This window comes from Oryctolagus cuniculus, chromosome 15 (genome assembly GCF_964237555.1).
Source record: "Oryctolagus cuniculus chromosome 15, mOryCun1.1, whole genome shotgun sequence".
NCBI classification, from domain to species: domain Eukaryota; kingdom Metazoa; phylum Chordata; class Mammalia; order Lagomorpha; family Leporidae; genus Oryctolagus; species Oryctolagus cuniculus.
The window spans coordinates 24936649-24959587 of NC_091446.1; the positions used below are offsets into that span (position 1 = coordinate 24936649).

Here is a 22939-nt window from a genome sequence, read left to right on the forward strand (position 1 = left end):
CTTGACGAAACTATTGTTCTTCAGAATACATTTTGGGGAATACTGCTTTGTAGAAGAGGTTCATAAAAAATAAGCAATCTTCCAAAAGTTCATGAAAAAAAAAGTGTATCATGAAAAATAGATTTCAAAATTCTTGGCATCAAAATGAGCTACTTTTAGTAAAAGTATTTACTTATTTATTTGAGAAGCAGAGAGAGTGCAAGCAAGCCAGCCCTCCACTTGTTCACACCCCTAATGCCCACACAGCTGGGTTGGGGCCAAAACTAGGAGCCAGAAACAAACTCCATGTCTCCCACATGGGTAGCAGGAACCCAATTACTTGAGCCTTAACTGTTGCCTCCCAAGATCTACAATGGCAGCAAACCAGCATTGAAAGCCAGAGCTGGGAACTGAACTCAGGTACTCCAATGTAGAACACAGCTATCTTATCCATTAGGCTAGACACCTGCTCCTAAACTTTTAAGTTCATTTTTCAATCAGCTTTTTTTTAAAACAGGCAGAGTTGGACAGTCAATGAGTTTTTTGAGGTTTCCTCATACACACTTCTCCATAAAGCAAGGATATTATAAAGAGGCTAAGGGCACCTGATCATGACCCTTCTCTCGGAGCCTGGATCACAGTGCTTCTCAAACACTGACATGCATATCAGTCACTAAGGGAGCAGGTTAAATGCAATCTCAATGCCAGACATCTTGAAGAGCTCTAAATTCTGTATTCCTACCAGGGTCCCAGGAGACGCTGATACTAATGGCCCAGGAACCACTGACTGAGTAGTAAAGGGGCCAAAACACACTTGTCTTCAACAACTTCGTCTGCAGTGTTGTCCAGAGTGCTAAGCTGACCAACACCTCTTTATCCAGTAAGATGACAACTGGGCAGATAAGGCTTACCAGTAAAACCGGTTGGGTGTGATGCGCTCGTGCATGAGTTGCCACCGTCTGCCAAAGTCCATGGAGCTGTAGAGCTGCAGAACAACCAAGGGAGAAGAACATGAGTCTCAAGGGCACCGCTGAACATGAATGCAGGGATCTTCCCCTGCAATGTCCCAACACCAGCATGCCTACCATTCCACGGGGGCGTCCAATTTATCCAGAAAAAAGTTTCAGAATATGACTGTGCCCTGCTCATCATGGTACTTTCTAATATAAATAATATAAAATATAGTATAAATATATTAAATATATTTATATAAAATAAATAATATAAAATATCTGTGTATTTTTGGCTTAGATGAAAGAGAGAGAGACACAGAGAGAAGAGATAGAGATCACGCCTTATTCATCTCTGTGAATCAGTGATCATACAATACCTGGCATCTAAAGAGGAGCACACAAATCACCTATGTCATAGTTAATGAAGCTCAAATCTCGTTGAGTTACAATTTTGGTCAAAGAAAACAGAATATAAAGTTTTCTGCTATCTGGCTCACATCTCCTCCTATGGAATCACAATGCCTAGTTTATCATGAGAAGTCCACAATTTTAATGTTTTTCCCACAAACCTTTACAGGTGGGGGAACTGAGGAAGCCAGAAGTAGGTAGCCCTCAATTTTACAGAAATGAAACCACTTAAAGCATATTCCTGTGGTAACATCCCTGATAGCTCCTCTCTTGTAGCAACGTGCTCTTTGGCACAACACACTGAATAATTTTGCCATTAATAAAGTCCTAAGTCCACAGTCTTACAAACTCATACAGAAGTAACTTTCTGGAAGCCGGCATTATGGCACAGTGGGTAAAGTCACTGCCTGTGACACTGGCATCTGATATGGGTGCAGTTTTTACCCAGACTGCTCCACTTCTGATTCAGCTCCCTATTAATGGCTTCAGAAAGCATCTGAAGATGACCCAAGTGCTTGGGCCCCTGCCACCCATGTTGGAGACCTGAATGATGCTCCTGGCTCTTGGCTTAGGCCTGCCCAAGTGCTGGCCATTGCATCCATTGGCAGAGTAAAACAGCAGATAGAAGATATTTGTCTCTCCCTCTCTCTCTGCAACTCTTTCAATAATAAATAAATAAATTTTAAAAAAAGAATTAATTTTCTGTACAAACTTCAGGTATCTCAAGGAAGGTTTGTGGAACTTAGAAAAATTGGTGATCATTTCAATTTAATTTCACATTTACTGAATGCTGGTACCATGGAAAAATCATTTTGTCTAGGAAATGCCAGTTTCAAGTACATAGATAATTTTTTGGTCCTCAAAATAACCTGTAAAGTACTCATAGATTAACATTTCCATTATATAGATGATGCTATCAACACGTCAAAATGACTTTAACAACTATGTGGAAAGCTGGGATGTCAATACTGATGTAGCTGACCACAATTTCTCCCATATCACACTCTATACCAATTCTAACAGTACTTATACAACCTGGGCTCTCACTCCTTAAGCGAATCTGAACTACCCTGTCTAGTTCTGCACATTGGAAAAGTAGGCAAAACTATTCCTTATCACCTCCATTCCCTTTTTTAATTCACTGACTCAGTGAATAAAGGAATACTGGTGCTAAAACCATTAAACTACATATCACTCAGAACTATGTCCAGTTATTTTATTTTTAATTGACAAATGATAATTTTCTGTTATATATTTATGGTGTTCGATCTGATTTTTTGAGGTATATTAATACTTGAAATGATTAAATCATGCTGATTAACATAACTTACTAATTAACACCATTCTTTTTGTGGTGAAAAAGTTACTCTTAGAATTTTTGAAGCCTACATTGTTTTATTATTTATTGTCAATATTATGTGAAATAGATCACTCAAGCTTATCCCTTCTGTCAATATCTTCCCTTTTCCCAACAACTAAGCTCCCTTGGCCTCTAGTAACCACCATTCTATTCTCTATGAGGTCAAGTTTTTTTTAGTTTCTACACATAAGTGAGATCACATGGCACTTGTCTTTCTGAGCCCCGCTTCACATGCAATTCTTTAGAAAGCAAAAAGGGTATACGCTCCCTGACCCACAAACATACGAACAGGTATACCATGTCAAAGAGAAAAATGGGATAAAGGCTAAAACTCTATAGAAGCTGAGAGATAGGAAAGATTAATAGGGGGCAGAAATAGAACAATAAGGCTTCTTGGAGAAATATGTCTTGAGTTAGGCCTTAAGAGATAGATGATTTGGACAGAAGAGAAGATGGATGGAGATTTTCTGAGTGAAGGATACAATAAGAGCAAAGGTGCCAACGTGACCCTTGTTTTGAGTTAGGCTTGTGGGACAGTTTTTTAGTTAAAGGATGGATGTGGTGACTGCCACTGGCCCCAAGGAGGTAAAGGCTCTCTATTTGTCTATCTGTCTATCTATTCATATTTCTGTGTCTATCTGCATGTTTATATTGGGAGATGGGACAAAAGAAACTATGAATCCTAGCACATCCTCTTGGGAAGAATATACCCATGTGTTTTACTGCAAGGACTGAGTTTTCCATAGAGGACTGTAAGGCATGGATCACTTTTTTTCTCAGGGTAGGTGTCTGAGAGATGGATGCTCAGATTCAACACACACATTTCTCAATTAAACGTAGAAGAGATGCCGGCTGGAACTTTCTATAACCCAAAGATCAGACTCCGTCAACCCTGATTCCAATCATAGCAAAAGAACCCAAAATTCCCTCAAATAGAACCCAGAATGATTACATCTTCCTCTGCTGCAAATTCTAGGGCTGAGTCGGAGAAAAAGCATGAGGGTCACACTGATGCCGTTGGAGTCCTGGGTCCTCCAGGGAAACTGTCAGTCCTTTCATCCTGGAGGATGCTGCTGGGGAGAGCCCCTTCTGGGACTTCCCTTCAAAGAAGGGCAGCTCTCTCATCTCATGCTCCTCCCAACAGAGAAGGAAGGAGAGGCCAGTCGCTGACATCCTCATCCAAGCCCACTCCACCTCCTGCCTTCTCAGCTTCTGTTTTGCTTTTTCAGCTCTTCAGCTTGACTGATGGGGAAAAAATTAAATTGATTCTTTGTCTACAGGCTGATTCAGATGAACAGAGAGCGCAGGCTCCTATTCATTAAGAGCTTGTGTTAGCTACCTTGCCTCTCAATCTACACAAAGTTACTGAGTTGAAACCATATTTTATTCTACCATGAGCTTCATCTTTGCTGTCTCTCCATTCATAAATTTGTTCATCTCTTGCTTTAATTAGTCATTCACTAAAAGTTTATTTAACAGCTACCATGCTCTAGGTACTGAACAGGTGCTAAGATTATAACATGCTAAAAATACTAAGATCTGGGCCAGGTGTTATAGCATAACAGATAAAGCTGCTGCCTGCAATACTTGTATTCCATGTGGCTGCTAATTCCTATCCTAGCTGTTCTACTTCCAAACCATCTCCCTTCTAATGGCCTTGGAAAAGCAGCAGAAGATGGCTTGAGTGTTTGGGCCCCTGCCATCCATGTGAGAGATCTAGAAGAAGCTCCTGGCTCCTGACTTCAGCCTGACCTGGCCATTGCAGACATCTGGAGAGTGAACCAGCAGATGGAAAATCTCCTTCTCTCATCTCTCCCTCCCTCCCTCCCTCTTTCTCACTCTCCTCCTCTCTCACATCTATCTACCCCTCCCTCCCTCCCTCTTTTTCTCCTCCCTCTCTATAATACTAATTTTCAAAGAAATAAATACAATTTCAAAAACTACCATGATCAGTGGAAGACAGAAATGCACATAACAAACTGCCATGCAGTATGTGCCACTTCATCGGTAGCACCTATCTCTGCAACTGGAAGACTGTGGCAATCGGCATTTTCCAACTTGGTTTTTACATATATTTTTAAATTATTACAAACATGTACTACCACTGCAGTTAAATAATTCAATCTTTAACAAACAAATGGAAATGAAACACACAATAAACATTAAACAGCAAAATTTAGATTTGCTATGAAAATACTCATGAAATATTGCTCATTTCAAAATACATTACACAGTATGAAAATATTTACATCAATTCTACTGAAATGTCACAAGAACATGAAGCATATTAGCAGTGGTTATCTCTGAACTCTGGGAGTCTCGAGAGTGTATATGTCTGTTAAAGCACCTAAAAACATTATTTGAGAGGCAAGGCTGGGGAGGACGAGCTCCATCCATCCACTGGTTCACTCCCCAGATGCTCAAAACCCAGCCCAAAGCCAAGGAAAGCCATAGCCAGGATTGAAACCAGGAACTCTGATGTGAGTGTGCAGATAACCAGTACTTCAACCTCTAGGCCAAATGCCTGCTCCATATTTTTTAAACATTTTCAAATTTCTTATAACATATTATATTTCTTTTTTTTTTTTTTTTTTTTTTTTTGACAGGCAGAGTTAGACAGTGAGAGAGAGAGACAGAGAGAAAGGTCTTTCTTCCATTGGTTCAACCCCTAAATGGCCGCCATGGCCAGCGCACTGTGCTGATCCAAAGCCAGGGGCTAGGTGGCTCCTCCTGGTCTCCCATGCGGGTACAGGGCCCAAGCACTTGGGCCATCCTCCACTGCCTTCCTGGGCCACAGCAGAGAGCTGGACTGGAAGAGGAGCAACCGGGACAGAATCCAGCACCCCGACCGGGACTAGAATCTGGGGTGCCGGCGCCGCAGGCAGAGGATTAGCCAAGTAAGCCGTGGTGCTGGCCATATATATTATATTTCAACCATAATACAAGCCTATATCTTATTCTACTTATAATAGCAAGTTCCTGATTAAACTGTGTATATTATATTGATCTCTCAAACTAGCTTTTAAGGGCCAACAATTTAAATTCCAATTTTTTTTCATGAGGGAATTGGAATTAGACAAAGCAATATAAGGTGCCACTTCCCAGAAATTATGGACAGTGGCAAATCCTTCCTTGAACAGGCATTTTATAAGTTCAGATAGTAGTTATACATCCCTCTATCACTTCAACACAATGTATTTCACATAACATTAAAATATAATGTATTTTCCAAAGAAATAATTTCTAAAATGGTGTATTGTTTATACACAGTTGCATACAATATGCCTTGTTTTGCTCTGTATCCTGTGTCATATTGCCTCTTCCCTGCAAAGCCATCATTCCTGGACACCACCAGACACTAAGTCTCTCTTCTTTTTCTTCCATTATATGCCATGGCCTCATATCTCTTAACAAGCACGACTCAGCAGCAACACACACACCAAGTCCTAAATGAATCATCAGAACAGCTGGTAAATATGAAAGAACACACTCTTTTCCTTATTGATTTGGTTATTAGTTCCCTAATTACATCAGCGTGCCAAGGAAAAGCATCTGATAGCTGAAGAACTAGAGAGCCAATTTAATCAGTGACATATTATACAGGAAGAACAATGGGATATACCTGGAAAGCTTAAGTTCAAAAAAATAAGATTATCAGGAGCATCAGGCGTGCTTATGGGCTCAATTTGCATCCTTCAAAAACAGGTTAAAGTCCTAGGCCCCAGCCCCAGTATCTCCAAATGTGGTTTCATTTGGAAATAGGGTTCTGGCAGATGTAATCAAATTAAAATGGGGTCACTGGGGTCTATATGACTAGTGTCCTTGTATGTGGGTACTTGGACACACAGCCAGCCGGTTTCAGGAAAGACCACGTGAAGACTCACAGAGAAGTACCATAGGAAGACAGGTTTGGAGTGCTGGATCTCTAAATCAAGGGATGCCAAGGATTGCTGGCAAGTCACCAGAAGATAGGAACAGGCAAGCCAGAGTCTCCTCCAGAACTCAGAGGGAGGATGTTCTCCCAGCATCTCCTGACATCCTGACTCAGGAAGTCTAGCCTCCAGAGCCCAGGTCACAGCACTTCATTACGGCAGCCCTAGAACGCCAGCACAGGCAGCCTACTGCCGCACCAGGAGCAGGCAATCGCAAAGACAAGGAATAATGAACCATCTTGCTACACTTCTCTGTGCTTGCTTGTCTCCCCCTAGCAATGCAGCTATAAGGCAAGAGGTCTGGTTTTAGGCCAGAGTGTTGAATCTGTGGTTCAAACTCAAGTTCCTGCTTGTTTACATTCCTCTAACCCATGCATTTTCACTATGCCTTTCAAGGACAGTTTCTAAGAAACGCAAGTTCATAATAATCATATGATACAGTGATGACAAGTTTTAGTGGGAAGGGGCAACAAAGACACACTTTATGGGATCTTTAGATGTTCAGGCCACATAGGTTGGGGCCAGCCTATCTCTCATGGAGAAGGGAAGGATGGGCTGGAAGACACAGAAAGGAAAGATGTCCCCGTAGGAAAGTTCAAAGTTAATGTGTAACTGTCCTATTTTTAACACAAAGTCTATGGACTTTGGAGAGCATTCTATTGAATCATGTGCATGATAATCACTGTCTTTAGAATAAAATCAGGAGGGGTTCTGCTCAAAGTAATGGAGTCTCTGCCATCTCTTTCTTTGGTGCCATTGGCTCGGCTCTGGGGACAGTGCCCTGGGTAGGGAGAGTATTTGCAACAGACAGGAGAGAAGTCAGATTCCCACAACAGTGGAGAGTCCTTTCTAATGTATAATTCTGGTTCCTTCCTCAGACATCCCACAAAGAATCCCTTGCTTGAGAACTGGTGGGAACAAACTAACCCAGTATTTCCCAAACTCTGGTACAGGGACAAGAACTTCTTCCCTCAGCTGCTGTCTTCTTCTGCTCTGGGAGGATTTAAGGCATCTATGCAACAAAGATATTTATTAAAAAGACACATCTATGTAGGGGCCGGTGCTGTGGCACAGCGAGTTAAAGCCCTGGCTTGAAGCGCCGGCATCCCATATGGGCGCTGGTTCTAGTCCCGGCTGCTCCACTTCTGATCCAGCTCTCTGCTATGGCCTGGGAGAGCAGTGGAAGATGGCCCAAGTCCTTGGGTCCCTGTACCCATATGGGAGACCCAGAGGAAGCTCCTGGATCTTGGCTTTGGATCGGCGCAGCTCTGGACATTGTGGCCATCTGAAGAGTGAAGCAGGGGATGGAAGACCTCTCTCTCTGTCTTGAACTCTCTCTGTAACTCTTTCAAATAAATAAAATAAATCTTTAAAAAGGGGGGGGGGGGCAGTGCTGTGGCACAGTGGGTTAATGCCCTGGCCTGAAATGCCGGCATCCCATATGGGCGCCGGTTTGAAACCTGACTGCTCCACTTCCAATCCAGCTCTCTGCTATGGCCTGGGAAAGCAGTAGAAGATGGCCCAAGTCCTTTGGCCCCTGCACCCAGGTGGGAGACCCAGAAGAAGCTCTTGGCTCCTAGCTTCGGATTGGCTCAGCTCTGGCCGTTGTGGCCAAGTGGGGAGTGAACCATCAGATGGAAGACCTCTCTGTCTACCTCTCCTCTCTTTGTGTAACTCTGACTTTCAAATAAATAAATAAATCTTTAAAAAAAAATAGACATAGCTATGCCATTATTTTGTAGACAACCACATTTTCCTTTCTTTCTTGAAGATTGTTAGCCATGGTGGTTTCATGTCTCTCAGATGGTTCCATCACTCATTCCTACTTGGGACAAATATTGATCAAATGTCTATTAAGAATCAAGCACTATTCTATGGACTTAGGAGAGTAAGAGAACAAAAGGAATAAAAAGGCTCTGCCTTCAAAGATATTACATTTTAGTGAAGAGCAAACTCAAATGCCCTCAAGTCCATCATGTGAATATGTGAGGGAGGTATGAGAAAAATAGCATCATTATTTGTATTTAGACACAGGTTAATTTGCTGGTTCTTAATGTGGAAAGTTTCTTTCTTTTACCCAAGAAGAAAACTTTCCAATTTTATTGAAACTTCTGTCCCTTTAGGGCTATCTTTTGTTTTTCTGTTTTTGATAGAGATACAAGTTCAAAATGTTTTTTGCTTTCCTCCCAACTCCAAAGAAAACACAATGCCACTGTAATAATGCTTGGCAGATGACATTTCACCAAGATGCTAGGGAAAAACAGAATTCAGGGAGCTCACGCTCCATCTGAAAATGAGTTCAGCTGGGTGAGTGTTTGGGGCAGTGGTTGAGATGCCCCTTGGGACACCCGCATCCCATATCAGAGTCCCTGGGTTCAAATCCTGGCTTCCCTGCTGACTCCAGCTTCCTGTAATTTGCACCTGAGACAGCAGATGATCCAATAATAAGAGGGGTTTTGTAATTCTTCAGGGGAACCTGCAAATTCCTATTTTTATGTAACATTTCTACATTTTTCAATTGAGGCAGCAAATTCAAACACACTTCAGGTCACACAAAGCATGCACTTACCCAGAGGCCCACATGCCATGAAGGCCACCTACTGTGGCCCGAATCCTATAGTGTGGATGTACAATGGCCTCAAGAGAATGAAAAATTTAACCCAGAGGTAGGGTTGTTAGATTCAGCAAATAAAAGCAGATTATTTCCAGGTAATTTGAATTTTGGAAAAAAATAAATAATTTTTAAGTATCCCAGGTAGTATTTAGGGGTATACTTATTATTTTTTATTTATCTGAAATTTAGTTTAATTGGATGCCCTGTATTTTATGTAGCAACCCTACCTTGAAGCTACTCCCATTCCATTTCTAAGTTTCTTGATTGTAAGATACATCCCTTGTATTAAGGCTCTTTGTTCTTTGACACAAGGTTCTACCAAATGAATTTTAAAAACTTTGTAATTAGGGGCTGCCACTGTGGCTTACTGAAGTGAGCCTACGCCTTTGGTGCCGGCATCCCATATAGGTGCGTATTCATGTCCCAGCTGCTCTTCTTTCAATCCAGCTCTCTGCTATGGCCTGGGAAAGCAGTGGAAAATGGCTGGAGTCCTTGGACCCCTGCACCAATGTGGGAGACCTGGAAGAAGCTCTAGGCTCCTGGCTTCAGAAAGGCCTGGCTCCAGCCATTGCAGCCACTTGGGGAGTGAACCAGCGGATGAAAGACCTTTCTTCTGTCTTTCCCTCTCTGTAGCTCTACCTCTCAAATAAATAAAGTAAAAAAAAAAAAAAAAACACCTTGTAATTATTATAAATTACTTTTTGTAATCAATGAAATCATTTCACTCATTGATTAAACTCATATTAATAGAGCACTTAGTCCATGCTACACGCAGTGCCACATGTGATGACACAAACATGAGCAACACAAGCTTCCCTGATCGCCAGAAGCTCAAAACCTAGGCAAACAGCTCTGTTGAAAGGTAAATTTTCAGGCTGGCACTGTGGTATCGGGGGGTAAAGCTGTTGCCTGCAGTGCCGGCATTCTATATGGACACCTGTTCAAGTCCTAGCTACTCCACTTCTGATCCAGCTCCCTGCTAATGGCCTGGGAAAGCAGCAGAAGATGGCCCAAGTCCTTGGCTACACACCCACCTGGGAGATCCAGAAGAAGCTCTTGGCTCCTGGCTTCGGATCGGCCCAGCTCTGCCTGTTGCAGCCATTTGAGGAGTTAACCAGCAGATGGGAAGATCTTTCTCTTTCTCTCTTTCTCTGTCTCTCTCTTTCTCTTTCTCTTTTCTCTTTTCTCTTTCTCTCTCTCTCCTTCCCTCCCTCCCTCCCTCCCTGTAATTTTGCCTTTCAAAGGATAAATACATCTTTAAAACAAAATAAAAGAAATGTACATTTTCAGGCCCTGATTTGAGGAACAACAGGGATGTCTCAGCAAGAATGGTTGACATGTCATTGGGGGAAGTGACTTATTAGATGGTCTGAGCACAATAAGGCCCATTCCGACCGAGGCAGAGACGGAGCACTGAGAACTCAGAGAATGGAGTGGTTGGTTCTGCTGGGCTGGGCACACGTCCACGAGCTGAGTCATAATGGATGTGTGGGAGTTGGCTTGAAGGGTGAGTCCCACCCCCAAACTGTGGCTAACCAAGGTGAGGAAAGATGCCAGAAATAAAACAAACATTATCTCATCCTTCTACAAAATACAATCCATTTGGCCCAAGAACAGTGCCCATTGGTCTAACTGCCACAGTTTAAAGAAGAAAGAACATGGATAGAGAAGGATCCAAACAAGGTCATCTAAAGGCTTCAAGAGGAAGGGGACAGGCAACTCCACAAGAACATGGGTGTGAGCATAAATCGAAGACTGGAAAATCGTACTTAAGGCTCGATGGTGGAAACGCGGAGGCAGATGCATACCTGTTTACCAAATTCCCAAACACCACCCCAAAAACCTAAAGAGGCAAAATTATAATGCCAAAAATCAGAAAAAGAAACCTACTTTTAAAAGCAAATTCATAAGATGTATTACTATAAGAAGTTGGTAAGAAGGGCAGGGTATCCTATAAAGCATTATCCCAGCATATAAAAACAGATTAAGATTCACGGCATCTCTAACAGCTGAAGGGAACACAGCAGCCTATCAGGTATCTGGGGATTTGCTCTTAAGCAGTTCCACACAAGGGAAATTTTTTCCAAATCTCTAATTCTTTCCTTAAAATTTCATGGATATTTTGTAGTCTGCTTTATAACATATCTGTGCTTAGAATAAATGACAATTTCTTTTTTTTTAAAAAATTTTATTTATTTGAAAGGCAGAATTAGAGGCAGAAGCAGGGGAAAGGGAGACAGAGAGGGAGAGAGAGAGAGAGAGAGAGAAAGACAGAGAGAGAGACTTCCATCCACTGGTTCACTCCCCAAATGGCCGTAACTGGCGGATCCGAAGCCAGGAGCCAGGAGTTTCCTCCGGGTCTCCCACACAGGTGCAGGGGCCCAAGGATCTGGGCCATCCTCCACTGCTTTCCCAGGTCATAGCAGAAAACTGGACTGGAAGTGGAGCAGCTGGGACTCGAACCGGGGCCCATATGGGATGCCGACACTGCAGGTGATGGCTTCACCTGCTACGCTATAGCACCTGCCCCTAAATGATAATTTCTTCACAAATCTTCAAGTGAAGTAAACACTACATAGTGCATAACCTAAAGCACTACCTTACCCCACATTGCTCATATCCCTTTCTCACCACTGCTCCCTAGAGGTGAAGTTTTGTGCCCCAGTTTGGGAACAAGGAAGAAAATGACACCTAGAATGGCTGATACATAGTAAGAGACTGAATCCTATTGCTGGCAATCACTGGTTTGTCTGAAGCGTGTTCAATGCGGGGGTGGGGAGGAGGATGGGGGAAGGCATGCTATAGTCATTTCCTGGAACTTATCAATTAGAATGCTGGACATGATACGAGGAGACACAATATGGGCAGGGTTTTCACTTACATTGCCTTAATTATAACGAACAAGAAGGGAGAAAAACATGTAGCCCTGAGTGATGCCACGCTTGCCATCACAGCAGACCCCGCCAGCTAACACAGCAAGCCTTTTTTTTTTTTTTTTTTTTTTTTTTTTTTTTTTTTTTTTTTTTTGCCATGGCTTTCAATGACTCTTCAGACTTCTGCTTCTGACTATGCCTCCAATTTCATAGGCCACGTCAATGCAGATGATCAAAGCCTCCTACTTGCCAAGTCAAAGTCCTACCTCCTGGTAGAGGTGCTTATGCCCCAAAGGTCCACTGGAGAACGCAAAGCCCAGGGAAGCTTGCACCACAATCCCAGCGTCTACTCAGTTAAGCATGCAGGAGCCTGCTGATGTGATACTGATGCCTACACTTCGTCAAATGGGTGACACCAGGCTCACTCCCCACCTGCACTTTCCTCCAGGGATCTCCCCTTCCCGCCTTATTTTTCAAGTTCCATCCATACTGCTCCCCCTTTGCCTTCTCAAACATGCCATGGACCGTGCAGTCTCAGGACCTTTCTACATGTTGCCCCTGAGAACACTGTGCATCCATTCCACACTTCCCCTATCTTTCTATGAAATTAAACTTCTACTTATATGTCAAGAATCAGCAGAAATAACATTTCCTAAAAATGTAAGCCCTCTAGGGTCACCCGCTGTCCCAGAAAGTGCCAAGTCCATTGTCATCTACCCTCATGGTCCTCTGTTATTGCATAACACTCATCAAAATATGAAAATACTCATTTATGTAATTAGATGATCAGTGTCTATCTTCCTTTATAGATAGTGGCAATTCTGTCTTTAATAGTTCAAAATGCTTAATACAGAACCAGGTCCCAGAGAGTAGCTGTTAAATGAATATTTGCTCAATGAAACAGGAATATCCATTTTCAGACCTTTTAAAAGTTTATTTATTCACCTGAATGTCTCCCTTCCCTTTCTCCAATTTGTCTAAACTCTACACTTTTGTTTTTTTCTTTTTTCTAAAAGTTGTATTTATGGTATACAAATTTAATGCATTTTATATGTACAGATTTAGGAACACAGTGATACTCCCCTCCCTCCCCTCCCTCCTGCCCATGCCCCCACATTTCCTCCTCCCCCCCTCTCTTATTCCCTCTCTTAATTTTTACAGTGATCCACTTTCAGTTGACTTTACCCTGCTTTCAATGTTAGTTCTAATTCTCTCCTGTCTGTGAAGCCACCCATGTGTACGCTGGACCGAAAGAGGCAAGATCACAATATGCCAGGTTGAAACTCCCTTTAAAAGGGAAGTCGTAAGTCATAAGGGAAGTCCTATAAATAATATATCGTTTCCCATATTTAACATCCAGTGTCCATCTGGCTTCTATTAATAAGTTCCCTCCTATAGCTCACTAATTGCTTAATTTTATTCATCTAAAAACTGATCTATTCATTCATTCACCAATGAATCAGAATTTCAGGTTTTCTCCTGAAAACCTCCCCTAGAGGACGGAGATCCCATCTCAAATCTTGATCCTCTCCCCCAAAGAAATTGCCACAGAGCTGCCCAACAAAGGATGAGAGAACCACAGATTTTTATAGAAAATAAGTCACCTTAGAAATAATCGAGCCAGTTCTTCACACACCTGGAGAATCTAAGGCTCAGAGAACCCAAGGACCTGCCTGGAGTCACACAGCTAGTTTTTGTGCAGCTGGAATTCAAATGCAGGAGCCTCAACTCTCACTCAAGGTGAGTGAGTGTATGTGTCTTTTTTTTTTTTTTTGTACATACTATATGGTCTTTATCTTTTTTTCCTTCTTTTTTCGTTGGCAGATTGATTTTAAAAGAAAACAAGCTAATATAACCTCACAGGAGTAATGGCTCATTTGGGTATGTCGTGCACGCATCCTGAATACTGGGAACTCTACCATGAATTTATGGAGCGCCTTTATTTGCAAATCACTGTTCATTTTATCTTCTTTTCTTCTGACAAGTATTTTCTGAGCTAATCATCAGGTAAGACACATAGTAATTTATTAAGAGCCATTCTTCTGTCTCCACAGTCCTATTCCCTTGACCGTTTCCTTTGCAATCAGATTCCATTCATTTTTAAACATTACAATTCAGAAATGTCTCCTATTAAGCCTTACCCTTTGAACAAAGACCTGTTATTCTTCCGTGAGCTGACTTTATTTGCTCTGACCCACATTCCCCTCCCAACCTTTACCTGTGTTTTCTCTTTAATGGTTTGGGTTTCACGTCACAAACTATTGTTTTTCCTTCTCACAGGCTTGAACCTAAAGCATGCAAGAAGAACCTAAACCTCCTAGTTTTAGGTCATTTACTTTTAGGTCATTTACTTAATTTAAATTACCATCTCTAAGTAAAACAATAAGGACTACCTTCAATTTAGAAGAAATGAAGATTTTACTATTCCTATCATAAGAAACACCATTTGAAAAAATATTTCCAGGCAGACAATTATATATGCTCATGATTTTAGTATTAATAGAAGGCCAGAAAATCTGAGTTCATTCAATACATGCTATTAAAGGAAAAATAGTGAATACTTCAAAGATCAGACCTTCAGAGGAGTGAGAAAGGAAAGAACCTCACATGTCTGGAGGGTTGGCCCCTGGCAGGCATTCCTGTATATGCTGTCTAGATCAACTGACACAAAAATAAACACTGTTTGATGGTGACTTCTGTCCATACTTCCTGAAGGAGGACATCAAGGCCCCACAGGTGTTATGAATGTGCTCAAGACCCCAAAGCAAACTCCAGGACACCCGATTTCAAAACAACTGTCCATTCCAAAACACCAGGATGCCACTGAGAAATCAACCTTTTTAAGGTAACAGCTTGAATTGTGATGGACCTCAAAACCATGCCCTGGAACAAAGACTGTAAAACCTCGGGTGGCCCGCGAGAACACTGACCAATGAGTAAAGAAGATTCTCGCTATTTTGAAACATGGGTAAGGTGGTTCTGTATGTGTTCTTCTCAGACTTGTGTGTCACATCAGAGAGCAGAAACAGGAACAGAAGGTAAAATGCAGGCAGAAGCAAATATTGGCTTGATGCAAGAAATAATATTCTCACGGTAAGAATTCCTGGGAGCTGGCAGGGGCCACTTCACATAGCAGCGAGTTCTCTAGGGAGTTGCGTGATGCGTTTGAGCAGAAAATGGGCGAACATTTTGATTAAGGTGATACTATCAGGAAATTAAAGTGTCAGAAGGGGTTTAAACTGATGAGTTCACGGGTCCCTTCAGATACGTGATTTTTCAATCTTCACCCAAGAGCAATAATCCTAGGAATAGAACGCAAGGAAATATGTACTATGAGTCCTCCCTAAACATTAAAAAAAATTTTTAAAGGTACTCAAGTGTTGTGGGAAAAGTCCAAGATACTGTTGTGGCAGACTTGGTAGATTCATTCAGCCACCCATGTCTCACACCTTTCCAAAGGATGTTCAGCATCCCCCACGGAGTCAAGGTCTTGCCTTGAACCTCGGTTGTCCTTGTTCCTTGTTTTGGCATCAGAATGCAGTGTAAATGACTATGCTAGTTCTGTGCATAATGCCTAAAGGACCTTGGACACTTCCAAGCTTTTAGAACATGGCACATCCCTGTGCTAGACAGCTGGAGGTAAAATACTGCATGTAAAAGAACCTAGGTTTCACCACTGAGACCATCTCAGACCAGCATGCAGCTAGCCCACTGCCAAGTATCAGAGCCCAGTCAAGATCAGCAGAACTATCTACTCACACACTGCTGACAACGGGCACATGAGTGAATTTAGTAGACACCAGAAAGATCCCCCAGCTCATAGTCCTACAAGCAACAAGAAATGGTTACTGTTTTAAACACCTAGGTTTAGAAGGAGTTGGCTCTGCAGCATCAGCTAGCTAATAACAGACCTGCATTCACATCCCAGCTCTATCAACGACTGAACTAAGCTGTGTTCAGGAAGACTTGAATTTCTTCCATTTCAGTCTTCTCATATAGGTAAGATGAGGCCTTGCTCCAGAATATCTACTCTCCCATTTCAGAGTTATTAAGATGCCTTGTCTAAAAGGTATATCCCCGGGGTCTGACACTGCCAGCTTATGCAGCAGCATAAGGTACCATTTGCAATGTCAGTACTCATACTGGAGTGCTGGTTTGAGTCCTAGCTACTGCTTCTGATTCAGCTCCCTGCTAATGTACCTGAAGAGGCATCAGGAGATGATCCAGGTATTTGGGGCCCTGTCACCCATATGAGAGACCATGATGGAGTTCCTGACTCCTGATTTAGCCCTGGCCCAAACAGCTGTTGCAGCCATTTAAGGAATGAACCAGTGGATGGAAGATGGAAGCTTGTTTGTCTCCTCTCCTCTGTCTGTCTCTGTCTCTGTCTGCCTCTGTCTCTCACTCCCCTCCCTCCCTCCATCATCTCCTCTTTCAAATAAAAAATAAACCTTTAAAAAATAAAATAAAATGTATATTCAGGTCCCCCTCCAGAAATGACCCAGTGGGTCAGACCTGGAGCCCAGATGTCTACATTTTAACAAGCTCCCAGATGATTCTAGAGGAACCACATGGTAAGAAACTCTGTTATAGATGATTGTTAAGGAAGCTTGGCCATTCGTGGCTCGACTTCTCCCCTGTCTAGCCAACTTCTTTTCCTGTCAGAGACGGATGATGATCACCTGAATATATGGAGATCCTTAGAGATGGGAGCCATCACTATTCTCATTTAACACCCACTGAGGACCGATGACTTGACCTTAAGTCAGAGATCTTTGGCTCCATCACAGAACCCAGAGCACTGACCAAAGAAGTACAGAGATTGTTTCCACTCAAAATCATTCTGTTCAACTGCCAATTTCAGAACACAATTAGACAGCAGAAAGCACAGCCTCAGCTAAAATGCAAAGTAACAGCTGGACTGTATTCCCTGAAAGTACGATTCATTTATTACACAGATAATTAGGCTTCTCTCTGGATACGAAAGTGACATGGGCTGTGCATTAAGCAAAGGGCACTTGCCAGAGCCTGGTCAATCCCTGCCTGAAGCTCTCAAATGGTGCTGATCCAAGGATTCTCAAAGAGGGGGATAAAGGAGCTGGTATGGGCGCATCTGCCGTGAGGCTCTTCAGTTCATGGCTTAATGATCCAAATCCCTGGTTCTCATCTCTGAGCTACATGAGAGTTTTAAGTGATATTGCTGCCTGGGCCCCTTCCCAATGAAACTAAATCAGAATCTCTGACAATGCATTACCTGGGCATATTATTTAAAGCTCCCCCAGGGGTTCCATGATTTTAGGTACCAGGAATAGGGCAGAGAATAAGATTCTGGGAAAACACAGCTTGCCGATTCCTGACTTTGTGGGATTTGCATGGTGGTGAAGTAAATGGGCAATAAGCAAATTTCTATAAATATGAATAAATATATACTACAAAGTATATATTTAGACTTAAACTTACAAACACATATTTATAGAGATATAAACAAATACATATTCGTACTCAGTTGATGCTCATTATTTGCAGTAGTTATATACTATAAAGTCACCACCAACACTGAATTAGTAGACACTGAAATATTGACACAAAGGACATACAGGGTTAGGGTTCTGCAAGTTTCTGGTCTGAACATTTTCATGAAGTAACTAACGTGGAGACAAGGCTGAGTTCCACTGATCTAAAGCAGAAGTTGGTGAACTATGAGCCACCTATTTTTGTAAAGACACTTTGATCAGAATATAACCAGGGGCCGGCGCCATGGCTCATTTGGCTAATCCTCTGCCTGCAGCACCGGCATCCCATATAGGTGCCGGGTTCTAGTCCTGGTTGCTTCTCTTCCAGTCCAGCTCTCTGCTGTGGTCGGGGAAGGCAGTGGAGGATGGCCCAAGTGCTTGGGTCCCTGCATCCACATGGGAGACCAGGAGGAAGCACCTGGCTCCTGGCTTTGGGCTGGCGTAGCACTGGCCGTAGTGGCCATTTGGGGAGTGAACCAATGAAAGGAAGACCTTTCTCTCTCTCTGTCTATAACTCTGTCAAAATTAAAATAAAATAAAATAAAAATAAAAAAAGAACATAACTAAATTCATTCACTTAGGTTGAGTTGTTGCAACAAAGATCATATGGTCTGTAGAGCCTTAAATATTTACTCTCCAGCACTTTACAGAAAATATGTATCAATCCTGTTCTTAGATACTGATCCTGAGTACTTATTAGGGGCTCCAGATAGAGGAATTTTATTCTGAGTGCCTCCTGGTGTGGTTTCACATCCCTTTATGGATTCCTGCAACACCAGGGGCCCAAAGCACATAATAAAAAAGAATGAACATCGAAGAAGTCCTTATCACAGTTAGGTACCAGGTTAAGTGCTTTGCATCATTTCATTTAATCCCAAAGTCACCCTGTAGAGGACCTCTAGTTATTTTTCTTTTATGGAACAAAAAATAAAGCTTAGGAGAGGACTAAGTTATTTGCTTGAGTACAGAGAGTAAGCACGGAGGTTGGATTCAAAACAGGCTATCTGATTTCATGGCCCAAGTGCTCAAACGTTACTGCAGCCAAAATCCACAACGCAGATACATGGAGCTTCCAAGCCAGACCATAGTATGATCTTCAGCAGACCACTCCCATGGGGGGAGGGGACCCTGTGAATAACGCCCACCTTATAGAGCAATTGCAACAGGAGGGATTAGCACAATGCCTAAGAAAACAAAAATTTATGGGAAAGTTGTCAAATATTTTTATTATATTTTTATTTATTTGTTTGCCTATCTAGTCACTCAGTAGGTACCCATTTAATTTGGCAACCTAAATGAGCATCTTTCATAATCCAGACATGCTTTTAAATATTAGGAATACAACAAATAGGAGTTGAGGGAAACACAGCTAGCTGACCCCTGATTTCATAGGGTGTGCTTCCTTGTGGTAAAATGGGCAATAAGCAGACATATTTACATAGACACAAATATACTGAGGTGACACTCTGGCCTCTTGTTTCAGCTCTCATAAAGGAACATCACTTTCAGGGTCAATTTTGTGCCACATTTTTTTCACATTCTTGTATTTTTCTTGGTACTTTTACTATTTAAAACGGCCCCCTGCATGGTGCTGATGGACTGGTGCACAAGAAGGCTGTGATGTGACATGTGCAGAACATACACCTATTAGATGAACTTCCTTAGTCTCTAATCATAGGGCCACTGGTCCTGAAATCAATGTTAATGATCTAACAACATATGAAATAAGGTGTCTTTAAATTAAAACACACCTAAAACAAGGTTGTATATTTATTGTTTCATGAAAACATGGCACCCAGAGACTCAGAGAAACCGGATCCCACATTTGTCCCTACAGCGATGATGCCGCATTCACTGATCCAGGGTTTGCAATGACTTCCCAGAGCGTAGCTCTACCAGCACTGAGACTGGACTGAGCAGCTGAGACCCTGCATGTGGCTGACTCACACTCTGTCACTCTACACAGATCTATAAATGACCACAGAAACACTCACTGGGTTAATTTTGTGTTACAAATGAATACTGGTAGGAAAATTCGCAAATGCAAGCTGAATGACTAATGAGGATCCACTGTATGATGTCATACAGAGCAATAGCTAAGAAGAAAATTAAAGCAGGGGCTGGTGTTCTGACACACTGGGTTAAACCAATGCCTGTGGATGCTAGTATCCCACATGGGTGCTGGTTCAAGTCCTGACTGTATCACTTCTGATCCAGCTCCCTGCTAATGTGCCTGAGAAAGCAGCAGAAGATGGCCCAAGCACTTGGGCCCCTGCCTTCCACATGGGAGACCTGGACAGCTCTTGGGCTTCCTTCCCTGCATCATGGGAACCCACTGAGCATTTGAGGAGGAGAAGGCCATGATGCGGTTCTGGCTGTAAGATCAGCAGCTGTCCTGGGGAGACGAGAGAGTCAGGGAACCATGAGGAACAGAATGAGCTGAATAGAAGCGATCGAGGGAAGAAAAGAATGATGGTGGCTTGATCAGTGTCCAGGTTAGGGGGTAAGGGATTTTTATAATGCCTGGAGGATACACCAATGGAGTTGGTAACAGAAGAGCTGTGAGGTCTAAGGAAAAGAGGAGTCACATACAGCTCTGGGACTCTGGGCCATCAACTGAGTCACGGAGGACAATGACGAAAGAAATGATAAGTAGTGAAGACAGAGGTGAAAGACATACTTGTTGCTAGACTGAAGCTTGGTCTGAGAGAAAGAGACAGCCCAAGGATGACTCTAAGATGTTTGAGCCTGCAGAAATGGGTGTCACTCACTGCAACTCAACCCTGGGAGAGGAATGAGCTTGTGGCCACATCAAGGGTTGGGTGCACAGCAGGGTGACAATACATACTGTTATTGTACTATATACTTCTCTAGAAAATGAAAAAAAACCTAGAAGAGAGGATTGGGCTGTTTTCACCATAAAGAAATGTTAAACAACTTGATTGCCTATTACACAATGAGTATGTGCATCAAAATATCACATGGTACCCTATATATGCACAATTTTTATATGCCTTTTAAAAAGTTATTTTATAGGATGTTGCTGTGGCATAGCCAACTGCAATGCCAACATCCCATATGGGTGCCGGTTTGAGACTTGGCTGCTCCGATTCCAATCCAGTTCCCTGCTAATGCACCTGGGAAAGCAGTGGAAGATGGCCCAAGTGTTTAGGTGCCTGCACCCACATGGGAGACCCAGAGGAAGCTCCTGGCTCCTGGCTTTGGCCTGGCCCTGTCCCTGCTTGCAGCCATCTAGGGAGTTAATCAGTGAATGGATGATTTCTCCCTCTCTCTAGGTTTCAAATAAATAAATCTTTGTAAAAACTTACTTTAAAAAGAGCTACATGCATTAACTTTTTCAGACTCTGTATGTGAGAGAGAGGAAAGAAGAGAGAGAGAGAGAGAGAGAGAGAGAGAGAGAGAGACTGACTGACTTAGAGAAAACGATAAATAAGAATCAGGTACTCACCTGTGAATTCTAAGTTACTTATTGTATATGCTCCACTAAGTGCTAGGAATTAGGCATAAACAAAACACAGCTACCCTGAAGCAGCTTACAGTCTGCTGGAGAAGACAGACTGGTGAACAGGTGACTATTAAAAGAAAAAAAATCTCAATATAGATTGTGAAGCCAGAGACTGTCAGGCAATGCTCAAAGCTGGGCAGAAAGAACCCTGGAGTGAGATCCAAAACCTTACATCTACAGAACCTTCAGTTTTTCCAAATCAAAGCCCGAGAAGTGTGATTTTTGCAAGCCTTAGAAACACACAAATGTTTTCAGCTCAGGTAGTGCAGCTGATGATTAAAATTGCTCCTAGGTTCTCCTTGGGGAAAGGCTTACGAAAGTTAACCAGTTAGGCCAACAGCCACCAGCAAAGTAGGCACCATACTAATAACTCCTTGCTCAAAGCACAGCCCACAGCTATCAGGACCAGTATCCCCAAATTTATCCATACCACCTGCATACCTCACCACCAGATGTGCTTGTTGCTTTTAATGTATAACCCAGCGTTCAAGCAGAGATGCCTGAAAACAAACCTAAAACCTTCATGCAAGGGAATCACCTCCATTAACAGAAGACAAATTCCTGCAAGATTTGGGCAGGAAAAAAAAATAGCTCTCTTGGGAAATCTCTGTTGAAGGCAGGGTAGTTTTTCCTGAGTTTGTCCTCCCTTTCTCACCAGTTCCAGCACTGACAGAGATGAAACAGAAAAATGACACACAACTTGTTCCCTTAGTCCCCCCGGTACAGCTGGTGGAGGCCAGCATTTTCAAAAAGAACTTACTCCTGAAATCCAAGAGGGAAATAAACCAAGAAAGTACACAAACAATAAAATCATTGCACTCACAAAGTAGGGGTCCCTGACCTTACAATAGCTAAACATGTTATTTACCAGGCACACAGCACCAGTTTCCTTAAGTATTCTGTGAGGAAGTGGCATATCCAGACTGTCGCTCCCCCTCTTCGTGGAGGAACGACACAGGACCCTGCGCTGTTCTTTCGTCTGCTCGGCCCTTCCCGGGTTTGCTGCTGGTTCTTCCCGGGTTGGCTACTGTCCCTTCCACCTCCGTGGAAGGGCGGTTCCCCCTGGCCACTTTCCCCACTTCCGCAGGGGAGCGGCACACCGCCGGCCGGCTCTCTCGGGGGCTGCACAGGTGTTCCCCTTAGATGTTCCTCTTAGATGTTCCTGGTGCATGCCGTCTCTCTCCTCCTTTATAGTCCTCCTCTGCCAATCCCAACTCGGCTGCCCACACGCCGAGCACGCTGCTCTCCTCCAATCAGGAGCAAGTCCTACAGTTTATTGGCTGAACTGGAGGCAGCTGTGTAGAAGCTGTTTTCTTCTCTCCCAGCGCCATATTGTGGGAGAGCAGATGCATAGAATAAGTCCCAATTCCAGCAACAGTATAGTCCGAGTTGCTCCCCACACAGACAACACCTGCTTCTTTACTAAGCAGGCAGCTGGGGCACACACACGACACCTATGGCTTTGTTGCCTGCTCTCTAGATGACTCCTGGAGTGGAAACTTGAACCCCGTAGCTCTTTGCAGGGAAAATGGGTGAGGATTGGGATATTTGAATCCCTTTTCCTTGGCAAACCATGCAAAACTCATATCCCTTCAAGCACATAACAGGAAAGACATGGGTCAGGCATCAACCTCACCTCCCCGTCTCCATTTCCCCTGCCTCTATTCTATTCCTGTTTCATGACTCCTTGCACTTCAGGGCCAAGAGGGTCCAAGGAGATCAGTCCTTGAGTCTACTCTGAAGCCAATGATGACATTTTTGTGTGACTATCCATGGGCCCC

General features: G+C 42.9%; 1 protein-coding gene across 2 annotated transcripts in view; it reads right to left on the bottom strand.

Annotated features, from left to right (window-relative positions):
- The window catches only part of SORCS3 (sortilin related VPS10 domain containing receptor 3), a 646463-nt gene that overhangs the window by 221780 nt on the left and 401744 nt on the right, over positions 1 to 22939 (bottom strand). For both annotated transcript variants that reach the window (XM_051823565.2, XM_051823568.2), the window contains one exon: positions 891 to 964. In XM_051823565.2, coding sequence (XP_051679525.1) covers positions 891 to 964 — 74 coding nt within the window. The remainder of the gene's footprint in view (positions 1 to 890; positions 965 to 22939) is intronic.